General features: G+C 33.7%; 1 protein-coding gene across 9 annotated transcripts in view; it reads right to left on the bottom strand.

Annotated features, from left to right (window-relative positions):
• Positions 1-26,002, bottom strand: part of LOC129801977 (homeotic protein female sterile-like) — a 58,444-nt gene that overhangs the window by 3,553 nt on the left and 28,889 nt on the right. For 7 of the 9 annotated variants that reach the window (XM_055847497.1, XM_055847499.1, XM_055847498.1 and 4 more), the window contains exons 8-13: positions 19,480-19,599; positions 19,281-19,403; positions 11,044-11,114; positions 4,112-4,994; positions 3,533-4,043; positions 3,294-3,459 (exon numbers count right to left, since the gene is read on the bottom strand). In XM_055847497.1, the coding sequence (XP_055703472.1) occupies positions 3,294-3,459; positions 3,533-4,043; positions 4,112-4,994; positions 11,044-11,114; positions 19,281-19,403; positions 19,480-19,599 (1,874 nt within the window). The remainder of the gene's footprint in view (positions 1-3,293; positions 3,460-3,532; positions 4,044-4,111; positions 4,995-11,043; positions 11,115-19,280; positions 19,404-19,479; positions 19,600-26,002) is intronic. The other 2 variants (XM_055847501.1, XM_055847500.1) reach the window with 1 other exon arrangement.

Raw genomic sequence — 26,002 nt, 5'->3', positions numbered from 1 at the left:
AATGTGTCAAGTGAAACAATATTTGGTATCTCCAGTTTAAAATTTCGTTTGGAAAACTGGTGGAAATTAGTAGGGGAGACTGGGGCAAAAAGTCACAAATCGAAAATTTTAAAATTCAATATCTTCCAAGATAAATAAGATAACGGCTTAAATTTTTTTCCATATAGCCTCCATAGGTCTTCTTCAATGTCGTAAGGAAGTTAGAATTTGAACAAGGAATTTAGAAAATAAAAAATATCGAAGTTTTTAACCCTATTAGGTGATATTCTTAACAATCTCACCTACTATAATCCTAACAAAATCTCATGTCTTCCGATCGGCCCCAAACTTTGCCAGAATATGTTTTGACACTTCCTGATCACGAATATATGGATGGCTAAAAACCGTTCCCGTCCGTCCGTCCGGCCGCTCTTTGGAGCTTAATAGCTCCTAAACTAAAAGAGATATCGACTTGCGGTTTTCGGCAAAGTTTTTCCCCACCCCTCCTTCCGCCATTTTGAACACCCCCATTTTTTGTTTTCTTAATGGCTCCGCCCCTATGGCATCGATCGGGCTCAAATTTTAGTATGTTATAGCTGGACCTTAGGGCTTTCCATCAATACGAAACTTAAGGTCTCCCGACCCCCCTGACCCGAGCTATGAGGGTCCAAAAAAATTTCTCAAAATGGCCATAACTCCTGTTCTAATTATCAGAATTTAAAAAGTGAGGGCGTTTTGGAAAGTTCTTGTGAAATGCCACTTCCCCTTCTAACATCACAAGTTCATAAAACCACCGCCAGGGGCGCTATTTTTAAAAAGAAAATTTTTCAATTTTCTAAGTTACATAATTCAAAATTCCTTTATGCAATCAGGCTGAAATTTTAGTATGTTGTAGCCGCTGCTTATACCTATCAAACAAAAAAATACTTAAGTCGATCCATAACCCCTGACCCGAGCTATAAGGAGTCAAAGTTCGAATATAGACCGGCCTCTATCTCCGGTTCTAATTCACATATCGACCTAAATTTTGGGTTTTTGGTTTCGTCTCGATGAGCACTTTCAGACAGAAGTTCAAAAAGTCACCACAGGTGGCGCTGCGATAGCGTCAAAATTCATCGAAATTCAAAGTCACTTTTCTCAAAAACGGCATTGTGCAAGTTAATGAAATTTTAGTATGTTGTAGTCCAGTCTAGGACGTTTCCAAAATGGTGCGTAAGTGCGGTGTGGTTTCAGTAGAATCGGAGATATGAGGGGTCAAAGTTCACGAAATTCAAAAAATCATATCTCCGGTTCTATGTGACCTATTTTGATGAGTGAGGGCTTAAACGAAAGATCTCATCAAACCCTACAACTTTCTAGAACATTTGAACTTCGTGGGACCAACGGCAGGTGTGCCACAGTCGAAAAACCAATTTCAATATCACATAACCTCAATTATCTCGACTGTCGCTAAACCGATCTTGATGATTACTTCGACATAATTGTAGAGACCATTCGTGTCTACATTTCGTCCATACATCATTTTTCGATCAGATAATGCGATCTGTCCGATTTTACCGTTTAAGTGTGAAAAAATTGACTTTTCCCATAATAAGGCTTTGAAACCACTCAGATACCAAATTGACTGCTTCTACTCGACCAATAAGACACTTAAAATAGGGTTTTGACGTTATCGCAGCGCCACCTGTGGTGACTTTTTGAACTTCCATCTGAAAGTGGTCATCAAGACGAAACCAAAAACCCAATATTTAGCTCAAAATGTTAATTTTGAGAGAAAACAAAGGACGCAAAATAGAAGAAAAAAGCGATAAAGAAGAAAAGGAACAGATTTCATCCTTTTGAATTTCTAAAACAGTGAGAAAATCTCAAATGTCCCAACTTGTAAATATGGTTCCAAATTACCTCATTTTACCCTACTGTTAATAAATTACTAAGTTAGAATAAATTGTTCAAATTTATAAGTTTCAAAAATCTTTCTTTTAAAAGTACAGTAGAGTCTCGCTATAGGCCATCGCTCTATAGTCCACAATTTATCGACCGTTGATTTCAAAACACTAATTTTATGTTAGGTTATGTTTTTTGTACGCAACAAGCATAATTATTTTAATATTTTTGGCAAACTTTATTAAGTAGTTGTGATAATTGTGATCCACAATGAAGAGAGCAAGGACAAGTACCACAATCGCAAAGAAAGTGGAAGCCATCGAGCAATTTCAATACTAAAAGTCGTTGATAATTTTAAAAAATTACATGGACTATAGTGCGACCCAAGTGTCAAATCTGAAACCAAATATGGACTATAACGAGACTCTACTGTATCTTTCAATATATTTGAAAATTTTGAAAATGTCATATATAGGGGAGACTGGTGCAAAAAGTCACAAAACGGATATTTTATTATTTTACAAGCTATCCGAGTACCTCCAAAATTTCTAATTAGCACAGTTTTATATAGGAAAATTTCCACTCTACAACTCTGTGAAAATCATTTTCTTCTATTTTGTAAGGAAATATTTTTATCGAGCCGTTTTCTAAAAGGTAATTTTGTGATCATTCTCAAAAATGCTGAGGCAAATAGTATCAAGGCATAAGATACTATCACATTTTGATTCGCTTTATTACGTACCTAGATTACCTTTACCTTTACCTTTATCTAGTACCTAGATTACATATTTTCATACGAAATTTATTCTTCTTACACCTTTGTAAAACACCGTTTTCTCTATCTGAGCGAGAAAAGCACATTTTAAGCTATTTTACAAAAAACACACAAAAGACTGCAAATTGTTTGACCAATGCAAACAACAAGCGGCGACACATAGCATTGACGTTTCTTTTCACCTTTGAGACATCAGAAATTGTTTCTGTTTTTGTTACCTTTTGCTCCATAGCTTTTGTTACTTTTTACCCCAAGTGGTCGTTTTTAATAAAAGGATTTCTGGAGAAAAGGATCGTTGTAAAATTCTAAAATAGATAGCGGATTCGTATTCAAAGAATATCCAGATAATTTGGGAAATTTCACCAGTGCATCAAATTTAATATAAGTAGCTAATAAAATTGATATCTTCTTCACGGAAAATATTTCAAAAATAGGTCTAAAAATTTCGATATTTTTTATTTTCTAAATTTCTTGTTCAAATTCTAACAACCTTACGACATTGAAGTAGACCTATGGAGGTTATCTATGAAAAAAATTTTAAGCTGCTATCTTATTTATCTTGGAAGATATTGAATTTTAAAATTTTCAATTTGTGACTTTTTGCCCCAGTCTCCCTAATGATTTCATATTTTTGGAGAAAAAAAAATAAACTTACCGCTTCTCGTCTTCTCCTCTCTTGTTCCATTCGTCGCAGTTCAGCCCTTTTGGCCGCTGCCCGATCCTGACTGGCTGCACTAGCGGCCATTCCCGGAGATCCGCTTCTCTGTGGTGACTCTTTGATCTCATCCACACGCGCTGGAAGTGGTTCAGCTCCACTTTTTCTGTGCAAAAAAAAAAAGAAACCATTTGCAACAATCATTGACAAGAGAGATGCGTGTATAAGCACAAACTCACCTTGGAGCATCATGTTCATCGTGGTTCTTCTGTTTTTGCTCCTGCTGTCGCTTCAGTTCCTTCTCAGCCGCCTCCTTCTGACTCCTCTTCAATTCTTGTTGTTCCAGCAATTTTTGCCTATCCATCTTCTCCTTGGCCTTATTCCTAAACTGCTGGAAGCTATCCATGGAGGGTTTGGGTTTTGCCTGAGGCGTCTGGACATTCTGTGGGGATCCCGCTGATGCCAGGGATGACCATGAACTGGCATTCTTCAGGTTTTGCTCATGCGATGGCTTGATCGCCTGTGCAAAGTTACCTTTGGCCTCAGCTGCTGCCGCCTTGTTCTTCTCATGTACCGGCGGCATTAGAAGATCCTCAATTGGCTTCGGTGTCAGAAGGAATTTATCCTCACGCTTCGCAGGAGTATTAGTTGGTGTTTGGGGAAGTTGCTGTTGTGACTGCGGCAGCTGCTGAGCCGTTTGCTGTGTCGATTGCTGACTGGAGATATTCGGTGCATTTCCGCCGCCGCCGCCTGAAATTACAAACTAAAGTGTCAGGAAAAAAATCATTTTTTTTGGACAGTTTTAAGGTATTCCTCACCCCCTTGCCTGCTGAGCTGATGCCCCGCCGCCATGGCTGGATCGAAGATAGACACCATGGGATTAGGTGGAACATGGCCGCCAGTCGGTGCTTGCTGCGGCGGTTGCATTTGCATTACACCCATTCCATTGAGGGATGCTGCAGCTGGATCAAGGACAAAGCCATTGGGTCCAGCAGCTGCATGAGCCATTGTCTGCTGCAGCTGATGATGGATGGCTTCCATATTGAGGTGTTGCAACAGTGATGGGTGGTGTGCGAGGGCGGCGGCGGCTGGCTGTGATGCCGTCGTCTCGCTCTTTGGAATGATACTAGATGCTGCCATCTCCATCAGATCAATATGGTGGTGATTGCCCATCTCTGACTTGAGGTTCTGCTCCAGGCTGGCCAGACTCTGCTCCAGCGGATCCACAAATCCGCCCGCCATGGCACCACCATGCATAGCGGCCGTACTGGCGGGTGGCTTTACTCCATACGTTCCACCACCATTACCCATCCCACTCACCGGAACAACACCAGCTCCCTTAGGCATTTGCTGGTGCTCGAGGCTTGTGGGTGGCATCTGACCCGGACCTGCCCTCATGGGCTGCTGCATCATATTCATGGGCGTCGTCTGCATGGGTGGTGGCACAGTGTGCTCCTGCTTAACACCAGCTGAAGCCTGTGAGGCGACTGGAGCAGGAGGAGGTGCTGATCCACCCAAAATCACCATTGGATGCTGCTTCATGCTTCCATTGGTGTTGATGAGCGTCGGTGGAGGCGCCACTGATGCTGGCGCCTGAGACACCGGCTGAGGAGGCGTCGGCTGCATTGGAGTTTGAATAATGCCATTAAAGTGACTTTGAGTTGTGACCGGGAGGGTTGTGGCTATTGTATTCTGGGGCATCTGTTTAGTTAAAAACACGGCAGAGTGCAATGAGCTAGGAATTTTTAAAATCCCAATGGATTTTGTTTTTTTTTTTTGGTTAATAGGATTTCTGAAAGAGATCACAGGTAGCACGTTCTGTACAAAACCATAGCAAAAACCCTTTTTTAGGTATCGCCAGCAAAAGTTTTTAATGACAGAGTTTATGGAGTTTTTCATTAAAAATATTTTTAAATGATGCTTGGTAGCCTCCTAAAGAAATATTGAAGGAAAGTTAGAAACTCGATATCTGCACAGTAAAAAAATGTGTAAAATTTCACTACTATAATAGTGCAAAATCGACCATGTTAGTTGTTTAATTTAAAAATGTTTAAAAAATGCACAATAATTTGGTAATTTATTGTCACGTAATTGAAAATTACCACTATTATAGTTGAAAAATTTTCAACAGCGTTGTATAATTTGAAAATGTGTAAAATTTTAACACTATAATAGTGTGAAATCGGATAAATTAATTATTTAATTGCGATCTGTGTAAAATTTTTTACTATTATAGTCATAAAAAATTTCAACAATGTTTTGTAATTTAAAACTGTTGAAGAATTCTAAAAATTACCAGTATTATAGTATGATTATAGTTTTTCATATTATTATAGTGTGAAAAAAATACACAACTTTATGGTATTCTTTGTCACCTGATCAAAAATTAACACTAATTATAGAGGATCCCCGAGTACAGGAAAAAAAAAACATTACAAATGTCTAAAAAGGCAAAAAAAACTAACATAAACGAAATGATATGAAAATTCAACAATTTTTGAGTTTACACACAAAAATTCAACAATTTTTAAATTCAACAATTCCAAATTCAACAACTTGAAATGCAACAACTTTAAATGAAACAATTTTAAATTAAACATTTTTTCCAAATTTAACTCTATAATAGTGTTAATTTTTTTTACTGTGTATATCATGGACCACGGGGCATACATGACCAAATTGATAAAAAAATCATATAACGCGCTTTCGAGGAAACCCTAAAAACATGGTTTTAAAAAAATAGAGAAGTATATGGGAAAAATAAAGGTGATACAGTAGACTGTCTCAAATTCTGGCATTTGGGACCGAAATGTCACCTGAATTATGGCCTCTACACACTATGAGAAATTTCTTTAAAAAATGCCTTTTTAAAGAAAATTTCCCCTATTCTTGTAGGCAGAAACGTCAGAATTTTTTAAAAAAGGCAATTTTTGACGAAAATTGCTTAGGGGAAGTGTGCCAAATTTCGGCCATTTTGAGTGTAATTTCGGACATGGAAATAATTAATTAAAATTATGTATGTTATCTTCGAATAGTCAATGAATTCATTTTGCTTTCAAATATTTATTCATTTTAGGATGTATTAACACAAAGACCGTTAAATTTTAGGTATAACTTAAATTTAAATTGCGTTGTAAAAACTCAGTGTGGAAAGAGTCTTACAAAAAATGTGACAGATCGATTGTGTTTCTAGAAGTCTTACGATTTGTGGTGAAGTGCAGAAGGTTTTCCTTCGGTGTTTTTCATGAAAATTGATTAGTTTTCATTAAAGATTGTTTCTGTTTATGTTAATAGTGAATCAATCTTCAAATTTCGAGTAAAATTTCCCAGTTGGATCCTGTATTTCGCGTAAAAAAGTATATACTTTGTGAGCGTCTCTCCGGTGAGATAGTGTTGCCTATTCCGGCAACATCTTTTGCTTTCCTAAATTTCTTATTCATTTTATGTTTTTTTTTTAATATCTGAGTTCTACAATGTCCAGAGAAAAAAAAACCATCGCTTCTATGGAAAAGATGATGTGGAAGAGTTCAGGAAGGGCAAAATGCTACGGGAATCTGTGCGTAAATTTGAGATGCTACTCTTCAGGTCTTCAGGACAAATTACACGGAAGATCTCAGAGCTTGTGGGTCATATAAACGTATTAAACTAAATATTAAACTCGTTCTGTTTGACGTTTTGAAATTTTCTATCCGTTGCTTCACAAAAGGTGGTCAGAAAAAAGGTGGCCGGTATTTCACTCAAAGTGGCCGGAATACTACCCAAAGCAATATCCATATTATTATTAATTTTTCAATATTTTAGGAAGTGATTTAAAGAAAACAAAGATGATAAACTAGTCTTCAAGGTTCCACACAACCCTCCCGAAAAGGAACTAACAAAAAAAAATATCAATATGAAATAAAAATATTGCATTTCAAACTTAGAACTTCGGTGCTTATATGCAACTATGCCGAAATTTGACACACTTACCCTATAGTGTGTAGACGCCATTAGATAGAAATTCGGGCATCGAATTGTTTGAAATTCAACGATTTTTTGCTTAACTGCATACTCATATTAAGTCTACATACATACTCATATTAATTGTAAATTTCATGAAAGCCCCTTAATAATGCAAGATCACATCACAACTGAGACAAAGCATGGCAAATTTGAACATATTTGCTTCATTCGATAGTCATAATATGACTTGAAAAATGTCAAATAAACTTTTTTCAAATTTAACTGCTACCCGAATTAAAAAGTAGGCCGATGCTAAAGGAGCCGAATTAGCGAGAGTCTGTATTAACCCATTCAGTCAATGTACTAGAAATAATTTGAGATAGAATGTTCATATTTTGGAATTAGTTTCTTACAGATTAATTGATGATTTTTTTGGAAAGATTTTTTTTTATCTATAATGGGAACACGGGGATCCGCACTCAAACACACGTCTTAACGGTCACTGAATTCAAATTCTGAACAATAATTCATTACAAACTCTATTGATTTAGATGGAATAACCATCCAAGAAAACACATTGGCAACCAGAATTCAAATATCAAAGATGAGGATGATGGCCAATTTTAACAAATTTGACGGGATGTCGAATTTTCCGTCCGCCATTTTGAGCTACATTTTTGCATGACTTCATGTGAAGCGAGAAAAGAACAACAAAATGTATTCCCATCTCTGTCGGGCTATATTTTCCAAGTAATTAAAGGGCTAAAGTAACTAAAAATTCATTTCCGACAGAAATTCGAATATCAATTGCCCAGGAACAAATTATCTAAAATCACTCACTCATCATTTCCGTATGATGTATAATACTATGGTAAGGAATGGGTTAATGGACCGTGGACCAAGTTATGCGGGGGGGGGCGGGGTCCACGAGGGTCTCAACCTTCTATCTACGTAAGGAGTTTACTTCAATATGGACATAAATTTCTCTAGTGTGTAGACGCCATAAGTCTCATGATGGCTGTCCAAAGAACGAACGGGCATGCAGCATGACATTTCTCATTGGTTTTCGGTCCGGGGGCGGAAGATGAAAATTGCGGGAGTTAAAAAAAAACGAGATATTCTAAACAATGCTCTTTCAGTAGATTTTGTTTGAAATGAATTATATTTATAATACATTATGAAAGTGATTGAACATACTCCTGTTCGCTTGGTACGTAATCCCAAGAAGTTTTGTGTTTTTGCACAGAGAGCGACAATCAGAACAAGTGACTCCCAAACCCACAATTCAACCCAAATAGAGACAGGAAAAAATTCCTGCCTCCACCCAGGCTTGAACTGGGTGAACTGGGGAACCATAGCTCAGTTGGTAGAGCATTCGCCTAGATTGCGAAATATTAATAATGTTCGTAAATATTTGTGAATTCCTATGTGGGAGTTACGAAATGCTCGTGAATCGTATAACCCACAAACATGTTCGTAAAAATTTGTACTTTTTCACAAACATTGTTTGTAACATGATCACTTCATGAGCATTTTTTATGCTTTTACATACATTTCGACGCTGCCATTCCATACTATGCTATCTCAGAATGACAACATTTCAGGAGAGCCATTTGAAATTGGCGATTTCCTATGCTGCCTGTGTAATTTTTTTTCGAAAAAATGGAATATCTCGTTACCCGGAAGTCGGATGACTACCAAATTTTCACCAGTTGTGGATCTCGGTCCCAGGAACAACATACCCTTCGGAGTAATAAAAGGCTAAGTCGACTTAGCATAGTATGGAATGGAGCCATCGATTTGTTCATAAATGTTCGTAAACACACAAAAAATGTTCGTAAAATTTTATAATTTTTTCGTAAATGTCTGTTTTCCTGTCGAACATTTTACGAACATTTACGACCAAATTACAAAATTTTACGAACATTCTTGTGTATTTACGAACATTTACGAACAAATGTTTGTAAAAGTACAAAAAATGTTCGTTAAATGATCATGTTACGAACAATGTTTGTGAAAAAAGCATAAACTTTTACGAACTTGTTTGTGGGTTATACGATTCACGAGAATTTTGTAATTCCCCAATAGGAATTCACAAACATTTACGAACATTTTTACAAAATATTTTTTTCTGTGTAGGGAAAAGTACGCTACCTTCGGACGACTCAAGCTTCGGACGACTTAATTTTCTCCTATGTTCCTCATGGATTTTTATGCACAACTCTTTTCTGGAAATTTGAGGCATTGGACCAGCCAGCTATTAATATAATTACAATCAATGTGCCAAATTAGTTTAAAACACATTGAAAAAAATGAACTGTGCGAAGCTTCAGTCGTACGAAGAGCGCGCTTTCCCCTACTGACTGGTGGGAATTATCGGACACTTTCCAAATGTCCTTGCCCTTCTGGAACTTTTCCCAAGGTTTTTTACAACATTTCGTTCGTAAAAGAAATTGGTTTGTTTCTTTAGTATCATATAAACTCCAGAAATTGAGTTAAAAATTTAAGGAATTTAAAAAAAAAAAAGAAGTTTCCAATATTGCAAACTGCACGAAGTTTGGCAGTTTTCTTACGCAACTTATACAGCTTACAAAAACTCAAATTCTTACCTAAAAATTATTTCTCAAAAATCCCAAAATTGTTAAGCACATCACTAAATGCTTATTTTTTTGAATTTTCGACATCTGTTTTACGTAAAAATTTAAGATTTTTGCAAACTGTCCATAAGCGTGTAACGTCTATAATGGTATCTACACACTAGAAGCAATTTTCATCAAAAATTCCCTTTAAAAAAATCTGCTATTTCAGGACAAAATTGTGCTTCCGGTGAGCGTCGGTGAGGTGGTTTAATCCAAAATTAAAACACTCAAGGTTTCAGAGCTTTCGACACTATATTAGCATTGAACAGACTGGGCCATTGCTCTTTTAATCGATTTTCAAAGAAGCAATGGAGAAGTGATATGACACATTCATTTTTTTCGATTAGATAACTCACTGAGAACAGCGCCATCCAGTGTAAGTAAAATGTCCAAGGCGGGAAATATTTTCACTTGTTCAAAACAATGTAATTCACATTATTCACATGTATTTTATACTAAACTTTAATTTCACTAAGCCTAGACTCATTTTAAATGTATTTCAAAAGTTTTCACAAGAGTTTTATGAGTAAAATATCCTTTGTTTTGATTTTTCCTGGCATCAGCTGATTTCGATGGTGGTCGATGAAATTTCGAACAGTGAATTCAAATAGAGAATGTTAACGGACTATGTAATATGAAAGTGTCAAGAAAAAGCAATTGACCGGGCAATTGCTTTTTGTTCAAGGTATTTAAATTTGGCTAATTTTACTGAAATATCATTTTCTTTTTACAGAATATTGTCTCAGAGAACGGAAAAAGATCAAATTGATGCAAAAATTGGTTTGATGTCTCAATTTTTTGAATATTTTTTCCACGTGTAAAAAAGCAATGAAGGAGTAAAAAAGCAATGACCATGTAAAAAAGCCCAGTCTGTTCGATGTGATTGTGTCTTCTTCAGTGGTTCTTGGTTAGTCTATTATCTTGGATATTGTCACTATTTTTGTCTAATTTTTCACTGGTCAGGTTGGAAACAACAGTTGGGAGCTATTAATGAACAAATCACAAAAATTCGAGTACAAAGCCGTTTGCAAAGAAAAAAGACAGAAAAATTGTTTGTGATAATTTAAAAAGGCATTTTTTTTAAAGAAATTACTCTTAGTGTGTAGAGGCCATAAGTGATGACTCCACTCTATATATTTAAGATTTCAAATATAATTTTTTTCACTTACCGAAACATTATTGTTTGATGGAAGTTCATCCTTTTTGACACGTTTTTTCGTTGGTGACGCTTTTTCCGTGCCTGAAAAAGAGAAAAGACTTTAGACTGACTAATTGAACTTCAAGTCCCCAAAAAATTACAATAAAGTATCGATAAATACCTTAATTTAACAATCAAATTCATCAGTGAGGCAGCCACAATTACGCTAAAAGATGATCTTTCGCAATATTCGTCAGACGCAAAACAAATATGATCAAGACAAAATTTAATTTTTTTTTGCCAGAAATGCAACATAAAGTTAAAACGTGGGAGAAAATAAAAACTTCTTAGCCACGAAATTTGTTAATCTTTGTCAAAAGAAAATAAAAGAATTTCTTATAATGTATATTTATTATTATTAATAATTCTTTTTGTATATTTTCTATGCCATAATTAATATAAAAAATTCTTAACTTTACACATTACATTCCTAAAATTTCTTTTATGCTGTGTGTTCTATTTCTTATTTGAAATCTTTCATCTTCTCAATCTTTTATCATTCTTCATTTGTATAATCTTGATTGAAAAAATGTTGCAAAATTGTAAAGGATTATTTTTTTAAATTGTTAAGTTTAAAAAAATAAAATGGGTTTGTATATCATATTTTTAATCGTTTTCTTTAGATTAAAAAAAAAACGATTTTAGTTTTTTTTATTGGAAGATCTACAAAAGAAACAAAACAACAAGGGATATTTGGAAGGGAATTTCAAGGAAAAGGCGATAGTTTTAAATTATTAAAATTAATTTAAAAAAAAAAGAAAGCTTAGGAAATGATCTTATTTCCATAAACGTGCAAACAATGTGTAATGGGGAAAGCTGACAGCCTCTGAATTATTGCAATTTTTTCGTCTTTCTATACTTTATCTCAATTCATTTCCACTCACATTCTATTTTATCGCTTCTCAGTGATCTTTTCTCCTTATTCTTTTGATGTAAATTTTTTATTTTATTTATTTTTTTTTTAGAACTGCTTCGTACTCACGGTGCATATTATTTCTGATTTTATTTGCTTGAATTTTCAGAAGAATACATCAAGTAAATGATTTTTTAAAAAAATCTTAACGCTCGATATATTCAATTTTAAACAACAAAATCGACTTCGGGATCTGCGTTGTTGCCATTGCATTTGCGACTGTTTTACTCAGTGTTGTTCTAATGCTTTCAATTATTTAAAATTATGCTTTTTAAAAACAGAACAATGTTTAAAAATTATTTATTTTAAATTCAGCGTATGTTGGCGCTGCGCACTTTGCGCGTCGCGTAACGTCGCACGTTCTGTGGTTGCGCACTTCATACTACGTGACATTTAAGAAATGTATTAATTATTTACGGTTCTTGCAGACACGATATTAAAAGAACTTTGATCAATTTCACCGAAAACTGGTAATACAATTTATATCGGAGAAAGCGCGCTATCTTCGCACGACTGAAGCTTCGCACAATTCATTTTTCCAATGTGTTTTAAATTAATTTGGCCCATTATAATATTATATTTTAATAGCTGATCCAATTCCTCAAATTTCCAGAAAAGAGCTGTGTGTAAAATCCATTAAGAATATGGAAAGAAAATTGAGTTTTCCGAAGCTTGAGTCGTCCGAAAATAGCATGTTTTCCCCTACATTTTCTTAATTTTACCTCGATTAGAGGAAAGCGCGCTACATTCAGACGACTCAAGCTTCGAACGCAGTATAATACAATATTTTAATAGCTAGTCCAATGACTCATATTTCCAGATAAGAGCCATGGATCAAAAACATTAGGAACACAGAAAAAAATAGTTGTCCGAAGCTTGAGTCGTCCGAAGGTAACGTGCTTTCCTTTTCTGATTAATTTTCAGCGGAACATTTTGGAGAATATTATCTGAAATAAACTCTTAAATTTCTTTGCGTAATTTAATTGCCTCAAATTTGTTACGCAATGGAAAAATCTTTAAGCAATGGAAAGTTTGATAGATATAAAAATAAATTGATAAGGCATCAGTAAAAAATGATTGATATTGGTTAACTTCTTGTAAAAAATTTGAAGCTTTAGCCAACCAGAGAACTTGTTGAAACTGAATTATTTCACGGGCTTAATTATTTAATTCCATGTGAATAATGTGCATTTTACGGTAGTCTTTTCAGTCAAAGAATTTATCAAATTTGTTAGGAAAAAGGCGGTATTATTAAATATTTGATTAGAATATGAAGTTTTTGTTTATTTAGCTTTTTTATTACGTCGTTTGAGAGTAAATATTTCCAAATCCATTGCATGAGAAATATTTAAAGCATTGCGCAGTTTTTTTTTGTAAAACTCAAATGCATTTTGCGCAACGCACGCATTGTGGTGTGCCTTTGAATTGGAGTAGCTCTGAAATCGGACTTTTAACGCTTGTTTTTAAGTGGAATTGATCTTTATCGTGTAATTTAGCTTCAAATATGGTTTATGAAGATAAATTACATCATGATAAGATTCAGTTGCATTTAAAAGTAAGACGAAAAAGCCCAATTTCAAAGCTGTCGCAATACAAAGGCGCACCACTTCCCCTAATCCATTTATTGTGGTTTTTTTAAGTAAAGGAAAATTATTAAAATGCTAAACAGGAAATAACCAGCAAAAGGAATTTCAATCCGTTTTACACATTGTCTGCTCCTCACGACACGAAACAGTATAAGAGATAGAATTTAATGTTGAAAAGAAATAATTATTCTTAATATGAGAAATAGCAAAATGATGATTGCTCATATAGCTTCAATGAATTTAAATGGGAGTGTGTGTATTATATTTGATATCTTAATATACTTTTATTTCCTTTTTGTTCTTGCTTAATCAAGAGAAGATTCATTTGATCTCCCTTGTTGTTTCTCTAATTTCCTTTTATTTTATTTTTTCAACTTTCAAGTTGAAATATTTCACTTTTTTTCTATGCCATGAAATTTAATCTATTTTTTATCTTCAATATATTATATTTCTATTTTGACTTTCTTTTTGTTTATTTTGGCTAAGAAGTTTTGATTTTCTCTGTGAGTTTCACATTCATCAACTTTTTTTGGTTGATGAAATTGAGTTGAAAAACAAAAATTTTTTTGGAAAAGAAAATTATTAGGTAGAAAATTAGTTTTGTTTTTTTTCTTGTAATCCGGGAAAATAAAGATTTTTCTTAAGAGATAAAATATTTTTGGACATTTTCTTGTGCTCTCTTAAAAGCGACTTTTCGATTTTGTCATTCAGATCATCTTCAGATTTAACGGCGTGGCTGCCCCAGTACACATCATTCTTTACATTAAAAGAGAATAACTACATATTAAATAATAAAAAAAAATAGGAGGAAACAGATAATTCTATAAAAAATCAGTGTGTTTGCATACTTTGTGTTTTTTTTTCACTGTTCAATTTTCGTTACAGATTTCTCTTCTTTGTCACATTCCTCAGCAAACTTAAATGGCTTCTTTTTTTCTTTAAATAAATTCCATTTTGATTATTAGGAGAAAAAAAATAAACATATTTTTCTTACATAAACATAACAATTGTGAAAAAGAATTGTGCTGAGAGGACAAACAATAAATTAAAAAAAAGCTGAACGAAAATTTAGAAGAATAAAATGTTTGATAATAACTTATTGATTAAAAATGTAGAAAAAAAATTAAAGATTTGACTGGAAAAGTTTCTCAGAATTACATTCTTATACACTTAATATTTATCATGTTTTTTTTTTTACTTTTCATTTACTCAGGTATATATTTTCTTTCGTTATTTCTATCAGAATAACTCGGCTTTTCGGCATGTTTCTTTCCATCGTCATCATTAAAATTGTACGACAAAGCGCAGATATTTTAATCAATTTTTCTTTGTTGTTGAGATTGAAGTTTACCAATAAAACGTGTATCTTGCACTGTTTCAAAACATCTTCATTTTTGTATTCCTGTTCTACAGAAAGACTTTAATAAAATTATTTAGAAAATAAAGAACTGAAGATCTACTTTCAAACTTATGATTCCTCACCTTCACTATTTCTTTTTCTCTCAATATTTACATTTAATAATACTTTTTCTCCTTTCTATCTTTTAAGATTATTTTATACACATATACATTAAGTATATTTTGTATTGTATATTTTTTGTGTATTTTCATTTATTCACTTCTATTTCCACTAAATTTAACCTTAATGTATAAATATTTTTCTTCACATTTTATTGAATGTTTCTCTTTTCATGAATTTCTTTTCTGGCGATTTTTTTAAAAATATCTTTTACGTGTTCTTTTTTTTTGTTTAAAAACCTTTCTTCTTATTAAAATTCTGTTATTAGTTAAAAAGTGCATTATATATTCTTTGTTGTTTTTTTTACTAATTCAACACGCACACACAAAACAAAAGTATGGAGATTTCGTTTTTGTTGAACAGGATGCACATTACTCTGGGTAAATTTTGCATTATAGCTAGCGCACACTATCTTTTGTATTGTAAACATGTTTTCTGAACTGCCTATGAGAGTGAGCAAAATTACTATATTTAGATATCTTTCATTGTCACTGAAATGGCAAAAATATGTTTACAAAAGTCCTCTACTTTAATGCCCAACACACAATAGATTTTGTTTTGTAAACATATTTTTGACATTTCAATGAGAGTGAGTGAGATCTAGATCTAGTCATCTCGCTCATTCTCATGGGAAATTTTGAAAACATGTTTACAAACAAAAGTTATTGTGCGTTAGTCATAACTTTCCAAGTGCTAAATGTACTGTATACGGCTGCATATATGTTTATAAAACAAAAGGTATTGCGTATATTTTTATGACCAGCGTACAATAACTTTTATTTGTAAATATGTTTTCAAAATTTTCTATGAGAATGAGCGAGATGACTAGATCTAGATCTCACTCGTTTTCACTGAAATGTAAAAAAAACATGTTTACTAAACAAGTTATTGTGCGTTGAGCATTAGCTCAATACACAATATTTTTTGTAGTTTCATGTTTTTGTAATTGCATAAAAGGAGTGAGCAAGGTATTATGCTGAGTATTATGCTTGAGTATTATGCTCAATGCACAATAACATTTGTTTAGCAAACATGTTTTTGATATTTCAATCAGAGTGAGAGAGATCTAGATCTAGTCACATCGCTCACTCTAAGACAATTTTGAAAACATTTGCAAACAAAAGTTATTGTGCTCTGAGTATAAGCCGAACGCACAATAACTTTTGTTTTGTAAACATTTTTTTTGAAACTGTCTATAAGAGTGAGCAAAATAATTAGATCTAGATTTCATTCCTGTACACAAACCCAAAGCTATTTTACGTTGGGCATTAGAATATTTACTTCAATTTTCAATTTATTTCAATGGGATAACTTTTCTGTTCGAAATACGTTCATATTCATCATACAAGTATGATGAATATGAATAGACTTCGTCTACTCTTGCTCAGATGTTGGAAACTTCATAAAAGGTAGTGTGTTATGCGTTAAGTGCTTGCTAAATAATCCAAATATCCTAAGTTCGGATTTTCTTTAGTTCATCAGAAAATTTATCATTGACATTAGTATAGCATCCGAGACGCTTTTCTGTACTTATTCCCATAGGGCTTACTTGGAGAAAGTGTCCATGCTTCGTACGATCCCAAGCTTCGTAACGACTAAATTTTTCTTATGTTTCTGAATAAATTTGATTCCGAAATATATTTTAAAAACTGGGCACTTTCCCCTAGTTTCTAAGTGTGCGATGATTCACATTTATTGAGAAACATAGGAAAAATTTAGTCATTATGAACCTTCAAGTACGATCCCAATCGTACGAAAAACGGGCACCCTATACTTGCGCTACACACCTAGCGATCTTCCGCTACATACCTAGGTCCGATAATCCAAGATTTGTTTTGGATAAAATTTATGCAAAATTCAAATAGGGTGGAAGGAACACCTGTCGGAACTTTAAGAGATCGTATCATGACCTATTGATGCCCTATTGCATATTTATATGCATATTTTATTATACAGATTAATTAAATTTCAATATTTTGACGAAATTGCCGGGTGTTCTCTGCCGAACACGTGTTCCTTTGACCCTTCACCGCTGTTTTTTTTACCAAAATTCAATGAAAAATCAAAAATGTTTTCAATATTTTGTGTGACTTCTTTTATTCGAAATAAAACTCTGTAGACTGTCTTTTCTATTCATAATTAATATTAAATTTTCCAATTATCTGACAATTTTAAGTGTTAAAAGTCGCTAAAGAAATGGCGATTAAAAGAAGCAACACTCTGAATCTTGGACATGTAATGCTAGTGCTCTATCACTAACCTCCCGAGATCATAGAAACTTGAAGATGGTAATATAAAAGAAGATAATTACGGAAAAAAATTAAATTATTAAATATTGTGCATCCTGCCTGTACAACATCAATATTTTTCTTCTGTTTATTATTACTGTTCAGTAATGCAAGAGAAATTATTATTCGAAAAAAGAGAAACACAAATGATTCACACTAGAAATTAAATAATGTCATAAAAGAGAGAAAAACCGTCAATAACTGATAACTGTGGCAGTAGGTAATATTCTTTTTACATATTTCTATTTAACAATTCCATTGTTTTCTTTCAATGAATTACAAGGGGTACATAAAATAAATACAGCTGATTAGGCGTTTTTTTTATATCATAACATTTAACCACATGTAAGATATCAGAAAATATGTTTGAGTTTTCGAGGAGAAGAAAATCATTATTCCAAATTAATTCCTGCAAAGTTTTTGAGAACTCTGGACTTCGATTGTTTTTTTTTTTTAATAAGAACCTTATAAGCCCCGCCCCAAAAAAATATATACCTTAAAAACAATAAAAAACAAAAACGTGTATTTAAGTCAATTAAGTGTAGTCTCAGGAATAGAAAAAAAATTCTAGAGAGAACATTTTTATGGAAATTTCAATTTTTTGGGATGAACTTCCAAAAGGGCGTGGTCTAAATATTTTTCATCTATTAATTGAAGTTACGCCTTCACTGAGGAAAAAGAGGGTGCGATTAACTTTTTTTCCTCGTAACTTTAACACTTCTTAGGTGTAAAATATAGCAACATTTTTTAATGTTAATTTTACACCTTTTTAAGTGTAAATTTAACATGAAAATGGGTAACTTTAACCCATAATACACCTAAAAAGCATAATATTTACACCGATTACGGATCAATAATGCAGGGTAAAATTAACATTTCCGGAATGTTATTTTAACTTTTTCGGATTTCTCTCAGTGTTGGTAACAACCCTCTCCTAATTTTACACGTTGTTATGGAACCAATATTAAAATTATTCAATTTCAATTAATCATTAGTCTTTAAGGAGGCGTGAGCTTAAGAAAGCTTATGGGCGGAGCTTAATGAATAGCTGTCACGAGAAAATAATAAAAAGCGGAACAAAGTGAATATATTTTGAATTTTTTGTTTCCATTTTGTTTTACAATTTTCTTCAAATACTTCAGTTTAATAATATAGTTTATTTATTTACCGTTTGTGAATTATTTTTTCGAGTTTGTGTTTGTGTGTGCTTTGTTAACGCTGAATGATATACAAGTAAGTTTATTTTCTTTTTCTCTGCACTTCAAATAACTAAATTTTCCTGAAACATTTAATTCAATGCTTATTTACTTATTGTTTTACACATGGATTTTTCATTAAATTTCCAGCAGAAGATACTCATTCTGAATGATAGATTTCTAATATATCTACTGTTTTTTTCATCTTACACTTTGATGTCCATTTAACCGCTCAATTATTTTTTTTCATTGAATTTTAATTTAATCTTTGTACATGTTTTACTCAAATTTCTTACGCCTTAATGTTTTGTGTGTTTTATGATGTCACTTTAATTTATTAAACATTTTTTCTCCTAAAAAATCTTTTAATAAGAGTAATAAATTTGATAAAAGAGAACTAAAGTTTACAGACACTATGCATCAATAATTTAGCAATGGTGTGAGAAATATGATTTTTTTCTCGTCTCCTACACAGTAAAAAAAAATATGAATGATAATGATGAAGAAATTAGAAGAAATAAGATGACTAAATAGTGTAGATTTTATCTTTTCCATCTTTCTTATTTTTTTCAATTCTTTTTCTTTTTTTTTTGCAATATAAATTATTTATATTTTTTTTTATCAATTTCTCCTTCCTAAACTTATCATAAATTTTGTTGATTTTTTTAGTCTATAATTAATTTTGTATCTATATAATGTATCTAACCTGCTTCACTATCGCTGGAATCACTACTACTTGTGTCACTCGAACTGGATGATGATGAATCGGTAGAACTACTGCTCGAAGATAGTCGTCCCGATGGAACGACATCCACTTTTGACGCATCATCTGAAATAAAACAAATATATCTCGAAATTTAGCTTACAATGCCATCAAAAAGCATTGTTCTTACACCCAAACTCACCTTTTTTCGTTGCTTTTTTAGATGTTCCCAATTGTCCAGTAACATCCTGAAGTCGCTTTTCCAATTCCTGCTTCTTCTCCGCCATTTGCTCATCTTTTGATTTTCCCGACATCTTCTTATCTGCAACGATAAGACAATACCATCGAAAAGATGATTAGTAGGAGGCATAGTCAATCACAGGCCTCAACTAAAATTATATCAACTACACAAAACAAAGAAAAAAAAAACGTAGCAACCCGGAAAGAGATAGAAAGAAATGCTTATTAATTGGACTTCAAATTTAGAATGGATTGACAAAAAAATGTGGTGTACTTCCTCAATTGATTCGCTATATTGTTCGTTGGGTTTTGCAAAAAAAAATTCCCTTCTCCACTATAAGGAGAAAAAAGTGTCTCGGATTAAAGGGAAATGGTGTGTTGTACGAGATAATGGCACGATCCTACACTGAAAAAATAGTAAAATTCAATAGATAGTAACCAGTAGCGACTTTCTCTATTTTATTTATTTATTCTCTATGCTGAATCCCGTACTATAAAAAGGCAATTTATAAGAAATTCAAATTCCTATATCAGCTTTTATATTCCGACACTTTTGAGCACATGAAATCTCGCAATAAGCAGCAATTTGAACTCAATTTGAAAATATTAATTAAGTCAATTGAGCGAGCTGACGCATCTAAAAGTTCTACCTGTCACAAACTCATCTAGGCATTTCACTTTTGCGCTTTTGAAACGTTTGGGAACTACTCATATATTGTGAACCAATTTTATTTCCGGTAATGAAATGTCACCCAGTCAATTTTTTTTCTATTATTTTACTCCCAGAAATTATTTGAACGTTTAAATATTCATTGTAATAATAAAGTGGATAATATCATACTTTTAAATCTGTAAGGTGGGCAATACGAAATGTTAATTTATGCACCATTATATCCATTAGATCAAATTAAAACAAAAATACATGATTTGTAGTCTTGCATTTTTATGTACAGTACAAAGTCTAAAATTTGATCAAATCCGCTTTATTTTTGAGAAACATCTCTGATGCATAACTCTTATTTTCAATTTTTTGGCAATTGATCAAAAGTATTAAAATAAATATCTTCAATATAGTTCATTTCCTAACTTTAATTGAAAATGAAATACAAATGGAATGAATTGCCTTAAGTGTTTGTTGTTTATGACGATACTCGGTTGCCATAGTTATTTTCTAAAAAAGCTATGTCGTCACTTTTGTCCAAACAATTCAATGTTTTGTAAACACCAAAATCAATAAATTGTCAATTGTAAAATTCACAACAACAAAAAATTCTAACATTTTGCAGGTGTTCTCTCCCACTGCTGTTAGAGCAATGTAAACATATGAACTTTTTCCAACATTTTGATCCTTTAAAATTTTTACGTTCCACTCTACTAGTGGTAGAGCGAGTGCACTACCACTTGATTCATTACGTGGACCAATCTTCGGTGTTTATGAAGCGATTTCGAAATTTTAACATATTGAATTTGAGATTGAGATCTTTTTAAAGATACGTCGTATGCGTTCCTAATCCATCTCAATGTACCCCGATCTTTGCTATACAGTAGAGTCTCCTAAATTCGAACGATTTTTTCAAAACTAACGAAATTTGTGTAAGATTAAATTGTACTTTGAATCAAATTCCCGTACTTTTTCACAAGTCAGTGGTAACATACTTCCTTTTCATTTTATACAATAATAATGTATGTAAACATTCAGGGAGAAGCACATAAATATGATTTTCATTCACCTAGAATACGAACTTTCTAACATAACCCCACAATTGACATTTTGAATCCAAACGGCGTTCGAATTTGAGAGATTCAGATTTGAGAGACTCTACTGTAACGAAATTGACCGAACTCAGATCTCTAATGTTTATTAAACGACTTCAATAAACTTTTTCTTTTGTTAGTCTTCTGTACTCAAACTATTCAGAACAGACAATGACCAGTTATAAGCTTAGATAAGCTTATGGTAGCTAAGATTCTATACAGGCAACCCCGGAGTGCATACAACTCGAAATGTGTAAAAATTCGATTGTGAGTTGAATTTTGAAAATAGCCAAGAATAGTTTTCTCGTCGCGATTCTTTACCCCTAAAATTAAACTCAAAATCGAATTTTTACACATTCCAAGTTGCAAGTACTTTGAGTTGCAAGCAGTCTGAGGTTGCCTCTAGAAATCTCAGCTATAAACTGCAAGGTGCTTTGGATTTCTCTCTGTTTTGGGCCGAGGTAGGCGCTATTTGTTTGTGTGAAAGCACTCTTGGCACTGCATTGCCTTTTGTTCACCAATCCTCATTCTCCGAGATTCGCTGCTAAACCACAGCCCGTAACCCTAATCGGCGTAATACAACGTTGTGTTACGTCGGCGTAATACACCGGCGTATTACGTCGGTGTAGTACAACGTTGTATTACGTCGGCGTAATACAACGTTGTATTACGTCGGCGTAATACAACGTTGTATTACGTCGGCGTAATACACCGGCTTATTACGTCGGCGTAATACACCGACATATTACGTCGGCGTAATACGCCGGTGTACTACGTCGGCGTACTGCATAGCTATAAATGGGCCCTAACCGTTGGGCCTGAGGACAACACAAATATTAAAATGATGAGACAACACAAACCCGCTAAAGTCGTATCACAAGCCGTTGTGCCATAGATCTTTATCACAGGGGGGGCAGGGAGACCTGGTCGCTTGTTCTATCTTATAGTAATAATTAAATAATTAAAGAAATAAATGGGAGTCACTGATAAATTATGTTAAAATTGCCGGTTAAAAGGCACGGCATACATATAGGACGCTAAAAGGGGCCGAGATCATGCCTCTCTCGGCCTTGGAGGGCGATTATGAACATAGTGGTTTCGAGCTTCAGGGTGTAAAAACCCAGGCATTTTAAACCTGCAACCGATCGTGCGCCGAGGGATTACTCCACTGGTGCCCCCTACGACAGGCAGAACCGCCACGGAGGCTGCCCCGCACGCCTCATGGACGATTATTATTTCGTATTGGAATACTTTGTTACAATGTAATCATATTATATTGCCGTTGTATTCCGTGACGGAAGAATCCGCTAAGTCCATGTGTAGACCGCCCAGGAGCGCCTTCCCGCAGTGTGTATGCTTCTTCCATGCTTCCACTTTTTTTTCTTACGTTTTTTGGGCCCGCGGAAGAGGATTAGCAGAGACGTGTATTTGGTGACCCTCTTCTCTAGCAAGTCCGTACCCATCCTCGTGGCGAACTGTTTCGTCGACCACGAAGACCCCTTCCCAGTGATTTACCACTAGGTCGGGTTGACGACGGGTGCCGTTGGGAAGAGCGAAGGCCTGCTCTTTGTAGAGCGTTGCCCCTGGGGACCTTTTACGCTACTTCGTCCGTAATGAGATTACGGATCTCATTGTGGCGCCGGATCTTTCTGTTCTTCTTTCTGAGGCAGATCCTGAGAAAGTGGCCCAGAACCTTCAGGACCACCCCGTATTCCCGGCAAGTCACATCAGGGTTTCCCGTGAATTTGGCTATGGAGGTCCTGTTCCCTAGAGTATTTGTACGGGCCCCCAAAACCGTGAAAAAGAAGGATAAAACAGTTACTCCCCCCCCCCCGGCGATTTCCCCGAGCACACGGGAATGGTCTTTCCCTAGTCACGATTTGCACCCCAGATACTCAGCACCTCCCTACGGTCACGGAAATTAGAGCCCTCAACAGCCCACGGGGACTCTAAGGGCCACATGAGGCGCGGTTAGCTGTACACAGAAAAAAATATTTTGTAAAATTGTTCGTAAATGTTTGTGAAATCCTATGGAGGACTTACGAAATGCTCGTGATTTGTATAACCCACAAACAAGTTCGTAAAATTTTGTACTTTTTTCACAAACATTGTTCGTAAAATGGTCATTTCACAAACATTTTTTTCTTTTTACAAACATTTGTTCGTAAATATTCGTAAATTTTTGTAAACACACAAAAAATGTTCGTAAAATTTTGTCATTTGTTCGTATTTGTTCGTAAATTTTTGTTTGTCTGGCAAAAATTTACGAACCAATACGAACAAATAACAAAATTTTACGAACATTATTTTTGTGTGTTTATGAACATTTACGAACAAACGTTTGTAAAAGTACAAAAAATGTTCGTGAAATGATCATTTAACGAACAATGTTTGTGAAAAAAGTATAAAATTTTACGAACTTGTTGTGGGTTGTACGATTCAGGAGCATTTCGTAAGTCCTCCATAGGATTTCACAAACATTTACGAACAATTTTACAAAATATTTTTTTGCCAGGCGACATAGCACTAGGATGTGGAGAATTTGAGGCCGAGTTTGAGGACTGTTGCCGGTTGCAAGTAGCTCAAGCCTTGAGACTCCAACATCTCCATTTTTGTTACCGCAGTACAAGAGCCCGTTTGAAACGGACTGCGGGAGATGAAGGATTTCTTTGAAAATCACCCTCACTTCCTTGTGCAGCTGTCTTAATTGGGCCATCGAGGAGGAGGAATGACCGTCAGCTGGTACAAGTAGTGAAAGATCATGTACCTGCAGATGAGCGGGAGTTTTTGGTGAGGGTTCCACTGAAGGCGATAGCCTACGCCAATGTAGACAAACGATTCCTCAGCCGGTGCATACGTCACCGGCCTGCCACCCTTGAAATGTAGGAGGGATTTCAGAGAGTCAAGCTTATTTGGGCTTATCACTGGTTTTCAGCATATAACATTAAATACTGCGAGTTCGATCATTCTTGAAAGCTGTTACACTTTGCTACCCTTTTTGCTAGGAAAGGTTAGTAAACTGAAACTCAATAATTGAATAATAAAACTCTCAAGATAAGTAAATGAACCATTTCATCTTCCTTCACAGTAATCAATTATGTAAAATACATTAAATGCAGTCACTTTGAATCCATCCTTTCCGCGAGAAGCGCAATATTATTGAATTAACATAATTAAAGTATGATTTTTACTTCTTTAAATGTAAATTTAAAAAAAAGGTTACAGTAGGCTCTCTCTCAATTGGGTATTTGGGGCGAAACTCATCCGAATTATCGAGAGATTTGGGCGTCAAATTCATTGTAAATTCTACAAAAAGCGCTCAATTATAAAGAATCACGATAAAATAAGAGGAACTACAACGAATTTAAGCAAATTTGCTTCAAAATAAAACGTGAAAATTGTCAATAAAATTGTTCGGTCGATTGAGCGAGAGTCTACTGTAGTTTGTTTGAAGTCCAATTAATTGTCATAAAAGAACAACACTTTTCACCGCAATTTCTCAAAAAATTGTATTAAAAGAATAAATTTCCACAGGCACCAATCAAAAAAGAAAAAAATATATATATTTTAAAGAGAGCAAAAAATAAGAGAAAAATTACCCTTTCACCACAAAATATTGATTTTTTGATAAATTTGTTTTTTGAGCAATTAAGAATAAGTATATGAAGCACTTAAAATTTGATATAAAAAAAAAGTTGGATATTCCAAGACACAAAATTAATGAGCATATTTAATGTATATGAGGTTGTTAGTGACACAAAATGTAGCAAAAAATTAGAAAACAAAACATTAAAAAAAATTAGAAGCATGCAAATTTTCACACTGATTTTGTCATACACTAAAAACAAATCTACATTTGAATCATGAGATTTTCGTGTTAAATAAATGGGACAGATTTATTTTTGCAAACGACACGATGGAGAATATCTCTTTCTACTAAAATTAACAAAGAACAACTACAACAATATTGTGATAAACAACAATACAATAAAAAAATTGAAATAGTGATTTGCAGTTCATCCAATCACACGAACACTACTTGAATGTTTTATTTTTCTTTTCTTTTCGATCTTGATTTCTTTTCAACTTTACTTTAATCATTTAACAGGGGCTTACTGAATATACTTTAACAAAAATTATTATCAACAAGATTATTTCAAAGATACTTTTTATTGAATTATCTACATATTTTTATTCTCTCAGATGAAATGGAAATCAAATGAGAAATTTACACAGGATTTTTATTAACAAATAGAAAAATAAATAAATCTAAAGCAAAATTTGTGGTGGATAACAAATTCAAAGGTGTAATATTAGTAGACAAATGATTTTGAAACAACACAAAATAAAAGAAAAACACAATGTTAAGAAAAATGTAAAAATAAAAAAAAATGTTTTTGTGTTTGTGTTTTTTTTTTTTTTTGAAAAAAATAGTAGAGAATGTTATCAGTTTTCTTTTGGGCAAAAAAAAACAAATGACACAAAAAAATCCATCGAAAATAAATATTCACAAAAATTAAAAACATTAAATTGCCCAATAAAATTAGAAACACTTCTCTAAAATTTTTCTTTATTTTTTTGCAAAAATGTGTTTATTTTCCTTTCTCATTTTGGAGAATCCTGTGATGAATTATTTTAAAATTTCATCTTTCTCTCATTTTTTTTCTTTTTATTTTGAACTTTTTTTTTCCATCAAAATGTGTCTCAGTCATTCTCTAAATTTATTCTAT

This window comes from Phlebotomus papatasi, chromosome 2, assembly GCF_024763615.1.
Source record: "Phlebotomus papatasi isolate M1 chromosome 2, Ppap_2.1, whole genome shotgun sequence".
Classification (NCBI taxonomy): Eukaryota; Metazoa; Arthropoda; class Insecta; order Diptera; family Psychodidae; genus Phlebotomus; species Phlebotomus papatasi.
Note: the sequence above shows the minus strand (reverse complement) of the source record. Positions and strands in the feature narration are given on the sequence as shown.